The following is a 5,206-nucleotide window of genomic DNA, read 5'->3' as shown; positions in this document are numbered from 1 at the left end:
AAGATAATGTATTTTGAATTCAAAAATATATATTAGAATCTTATTTACTTTTTTTATTTCTTAACTTTTATAAATTAATTTGATTGTAAAAATAATTTTGTATAATTTAATCCTGATTATTATTTATTTATTTATTTATATTTTTTATTGGTATCTCATTATTATTATTATTATTATTATTATTATTATTGTTATTATAATTTTTATTTTAAGTATTAATATTGTGTCTATTTAATAAATAATATATTATTTATTATAAAATATTATTTATGTTTTTTTATTTCTTCTCTATCATAAATTAATTTGATTGTTAAAATGATTTTGTATAATTTAATCTTTACCTTTATTAATATTATTATTATTATTGAATTATTGAATTATAATACTATAAAAGTAAAAAATAATTTAATTATTTATTCCAAAATATCATAATACAAATAGTTAATTGATATTAACAATTTTAAGAGATTGACACGTCAGCTTTAGTGTTATATTAGAATGACACATCATTCTTAGGTCTAGGATTGTTGCAAAAGTTATCATCATGACAACCTTGCATTTAGATTAAGTAGATTGTTAGATTTTTGCAAGTCTTTGACTTACTCCAACACTAATGTTATCATCTTCCATGAGACTCCTATCGATATTCACATTGAAGCTTCAGCTTCTTTGTAATTCAATCAACAGAATCTGCTATGCTTGATAAGAGAACATGCACACTTAAATCCCGACAATTGAAGTATCTTATTTTAAAACTACATTTTCATCCCAATATTCGAAACAATAACCAAATGACGTAAATACAATATTTTTCCAAATACCTTTTTCCCCTCTCGCGAGGCAAGCTTTAAAGGAATTGACTGGGTGGTCTATTCCCGCAAAGCCTTACAAAATGGCTCACTTGAGAAAACTATGTATGTATGGGTCTAACAGACAAGTTGTTGCACATAAACCAGAGGAAGTGACCTTATCAAACATTCAGAGGACCTGCATTTACTGATTTCTGATGGAATCTTGCAATTGGCATCCCATCTGTATCATCCTTCCCTGCTTTCCCGGCTCTCCATGAACGATCTTTTGTCCTCTGCGGCTTTTTGTGGTGCTTATGTGATTCCTTGGTCTTCTTAGCTGCAACTTTGTTTGAAGCAAGCCCATTAGCAATGTCGAATGAACTGAGGTCGTCCAACACATGCTCAAGTTTTGGTGTAAGTACAGTCTCAGTCTCAACATCTGAAGAATCTTCAATATCAGATGAATCTGACACATGTGAATTATCTTGGTCATGTCCAGTGGAATCTTCAGAAGCTAATTCTTGATTTGACACGTTAGGCGGCATTGCATAGTGAGGCAGCTTCCCATCAATGTAATCTTTCAGTATCTGCCGAGAAGCTCTGGTTTCGTCAGGCAGTCCGCTAGAAGTAGATTGCCCACGAGAAGCACAATATGTTCTCAAAAGTTCAGATGCTAGAGGGGGGCGGGATTGGGACTCATATGACTTAGGTTTAGGAAGACTGATGTTATAGATCTCTTCTATGACATGTCTCGGGACTCTATTGGCGACAACTTGGACACACTCCCTGTGTTCGGTCATCCTATCAATTGGCAACACCCCACAAGTAATCATCTCATATCTTGAGCTTGAGAAAGATGGAAAAACTAACCCAGGACAATCACAAAGTGTCAACTTTTCAGAAATAATTAATGTCTGAAAGTGCTTTGTTTTTCCTGGGGTAGAGGTGACACCGGTTTTCTTTTGTCCAACTAGAGCATTGATAGTTGAACTTTTCCCTACATTAGGATATCCAACAAATCCCACAATCACGTGACTTGACGATGAACTAGCAGAAGTATTTTCACCTGAGGATTCAATAGTGGATGACCCTGTGCCAGAGGAGCCTGAATTTCTTCTCCTGTGTACTATCTCTTCAGCCTCTGATTGCAGGCGGGCTAAAAGCTCATCCCTTCCATATATCTTTGTGTCTGGGTTATTTGCACTTGCCATGTTATCAGTCTGTGATGAACCAAGTTTTTTGCCTTCCAAAACTGCAGTAGCAGCTTTGGCTGACCAGAAGATAAAGAGAATATCATGAACACGAAAGTATTCTGCCCATTTCTCTCTGCAGGGGAACAGAAGAAAAACAGAGGATAAATAAAAAGGATACTAAAAAATAAAAATTCAAAAGCAATGATTTGAAACAGAATAAACCGAAAAATATATATTCAAACCTGACAGAAGCAGGTAAAAGATCTGCCTTATTAACCAAAAGCAATGTGCGTTTATGCACATCAACCTCCTTTACATAAGCCTGTTTAGAAATTAAAGCAAAATGGGTCATGCTTGAACACATATAAGAATGACTCGCATGAAAGAAAATAATAAAAAAATGTCCAAAGTTGTCTACATAGATTAAAGACACATGATATGGCAAAATCTCTCTCACTACTTCCCAGGGATATTTTTATCAAAAGAAAAGACTTTTATATAATACTGTGAGTAACATGGTATGTCTCTTAAGCCAAAGTTGCTGTAAAAGAATATTCAGCACAAAGTCTTTGGCTGTATCTGTGCATAAATTTGCTACATACCAAATAATTTCTTCTACAGTTGTCAAGTAAGAATTTCCCAAAGAAAGAGAAAAACATCTTACCTCAAGGTCAGGACAGCGATAGAATAATGGATCTCGTGAATCAACAACCATAACAATCTGGAAAAAAAAAAAAGAGAATCAATATTTCTTGCACTTGGAGGCTATACAGAGCATATCAAATAGAAAAGTACAACACTAAGGATATTTCTACCCAAGTATAAATATACCAATTATCCAAATGCTTTCATAAAATATAGGCAATTACTAACAGGAAAAAACAGAATATTAATTAAGGGAGGGATAAAAAATAGGCTTTTATCCATGGTCAACCAAAGCATCTTTTTCTTTTTTGTTTCTGGAAGTTGAAAAGTGAAACTGCTCTCAGGATCATCCTTTAGTTTCAAGCTCATGATGCAGGTCCTAAAAATGAATAGGTATTTTCCCCTCATTTTTTGTTTGACCAATCAAAATTAAGGACAAGGCAGCTACAATCTAATCAATGTACTCACTTGCTTCTGTACAGATTAAAATGCTGTTAGCAACCATCTTTAATAGAAGATGGGAGCTACATCATATTTTGAACTATAAACATTACACTTTACTTTGTTAACATTACTAACAACAGACGGGAAGTGACATAGAACTCAACAACAGAAAAGTAAGCAGCTCATGAAAAACAAATGACCAAGTATTTTACACCAAGAAATAATCTATAGATAACCAGATGGGCCACTGGAATTCACGTTTCCATAACTGGGAGCTATGCCCAATATTATTACATATGATAACATAGTCAGACTCCCAATCATTAAAAGCTATATAAAATGTATGCACCAACTTCACAAAGAGCATATGATGATAAATCTGCACAGGCAGAAGTTGATATATATTTCTAGGTAAAACTTTGAAGAGCACACAAACTTACCAAATCACTGCGCTCAACAACCCGCCAGAGCTGTCTCCAGATATCAAGATTTTTCTCAAATGGAGTAAGGACAAGCTTCTTATTTTCCTCAAGTCTAGAAAACACCACCAAAACATCAATAAGTAAAGTATTAAGAACATGTACGAAAGCAATTAAATTCTTTAACTACATCACATAACAGAAACCATTGCCTACAATTGCCATTGGTTTTTACATCTAATTCCTAGCTTGTAATTGCAAACCAATTAAGAACAGGGAAGAGAAGAGCAGATGCTATGTAACTAACCTGGCTAAGCTGCGACGCCAAGTTAAGAAATGTTGTGTTTCATTGGCATGAAGCTCGTCAGCAGACATTTCAGCACTCCATGATGGCCTGAAAACAAATGAATCACACACACCTAACATTAAAGAACAGTCTGGTGGAAGGGAAATGGAGGGTAGAGAATTTATCTTAAACTTTATCCATCTCCTCCTATCCACTCATCAAACCAAACACAATACATTGTCGAAACTCGGGTTACTCTGGTTCAGTTATTTCGACAGTTCAATCGCAGTTTTATCAACCGTGACCCAGAAGTCTTTTCAGGTTCAGTTTTTAAAACACTGCAAAACATGTATGAAATATCTCCCCTTCCTCCCTTCCACCCCATGAAAATCTCTACCCTCCCTTCTATTGAACCAAACAGTCCTTAATTGTATGGTCGGAATTGAGATACATGGTAAAATCATCATTTTTTAGTAACTAACGAAAACAAAATACCTCCGTGGAACTCGAAGACTGCTAGCATGCAGAGCCTCTTCAATCCTCTGCTCCTTCTTGATTTCTTCAGGCGTCGAACCATTAAAGACACTACCAGACGCAGGATCCCTAATTTCAAAACAAACACACATAACAACAAAATCAAATATTTCACAAAAAAACATTCACAAATAGGTTACATAGAAAACGATTTCCAATTAAAAAACGATGTTTACAGATTGATGCGGGCGGTTGGAGGAGGAACAGGAAGATCGAGCAGCTGTTCCTCATCTCCATCCCCTTGTTCAAGGATGGCGTCGATATCAGAAACTTCGGTGAACGATTCGAGAAACTTCTTCTTGTAGATTCGACCCTTCTCCTTGGTTTGTTGAATCATGTGATTGTGTTGCTTCACAAGAGCCCTACCTAGCTCGTTCTTTGGATTCTTTCCCATTTTTCTCACAATTGAAACCCTAACAAATCGCCTCTTTGATGCTCTTGAGATAAGTGTTTCGGTGTTTTTTTTCTTTTGGTGTTCTTATGGATTCTCGGTTCCAAGGGATGGGCCACCGTATTCTGTTTTGGTTTCAGATTAGGGTTTAAGAAAAGGCGAATTCTTATTTTTCATCCTAAAGTTACTCAACAGATTTGTCAAAATCAGAATAGTCTAAATGTATTTCACTTTTTAATATTATTATTTAAAAAAATAATTAATAGGAATAATTTAATAATTATCTATACTCAAATTGATTAATTACAAACGTAATATAAATTTTTTATTTTTTTAATCTAATTTAACCTTGATTTTTAATCATTTTCATGATTGTATTTTACAGTCTCCTGTACAGAATTTATTTGCATATTTTCTCATTTTTCAAATAAATTATCTTATTTCACTCCTTAATTAGGGGTGGCAAACGGGGATGCCGCCTTATTTAGGTTCATCTTGCAAAA

The 5,206-nt window shown here is 34.4% G+C and overlaps 1 protein-coding gene across 1 annotated transcript; it reads right to left on the bottom strand.

The window, feature by feature from the left end:
- Nucleotides 1-725: 725 nt before the first annotated feature.
- Nucleotides 726-4,904, bottom strand: LOC131601799 (GTPase LSG1-1-like). Its single transcript, XM_058873693.1, has 7 exons — nucleotides 4,489-4,904; nucleotides 4,274-4,381; nucleotides 3,800-3,886; nucleotides 3,514-3,607; nucleotides 2,649-2,705; nucleotides 2,227-2,306; nucleotides 726-2,117 (listed from the first exon to the last, which is right to left on the bottom strand). Exons 1-7 carry the CDS (start codon nucleotides 4,704-4,706, stop codon nucleotides 971-973), a joined length of 1,791 nt encoding a protein of 596 aa, XP_058729676.1. The 5' UTR covers nucleotides 4,707-4,904; the 3' UTR covers nucleotides 726-970.
- Nucleotides 4,905-5,206: the final 302 nt, after the last annotated feature.

Source organism: Vicia villosa, linkage group LG5 (genome assembly GCF_029867415.1).
Source record: "Vicia villosa cultivar HV-30 ecotype Madison, WI linkage group LG5, Vvil1.0, whole genome shotgun sequence".
In the NCBI taxonomy this organism is placed as follows: Eukaryota; Viridiplantae; Streptophyta; class Magnoliopsida; order Fabales; family Fabaceae; genus Vicia; species Vicia villosa.
This window is presented reverse-complemented; position numbering and strand designations above follow the sequence as displayed.

Excerpts from the sequence above, each read along its gene's own strand:
- LOC131601799 (XM_058873693.1), bottom strand. The coding sequence starts at position 4,706 with ATGGGAAAGAATCCAAAGAACGAGCTAGGTAGGGCTCTTGTGAAGCAA. Across the intron at positions 2,706-3,513 it reads TTGTTGAGCGCAGTGATTTG|ATTGTTATGGTTGTTGATTC; the intron begins GTAAGTTTGTGT and ends TTTTTTTTCCAG. Across the intron at positions 2,118-2,226 it reads CTTTTACCTGCTTCTGTCAG|AGAGAAATGGGCAGAATACT; the intron begins GTTTGAATATAT and ends GTTCCCCTGCAG.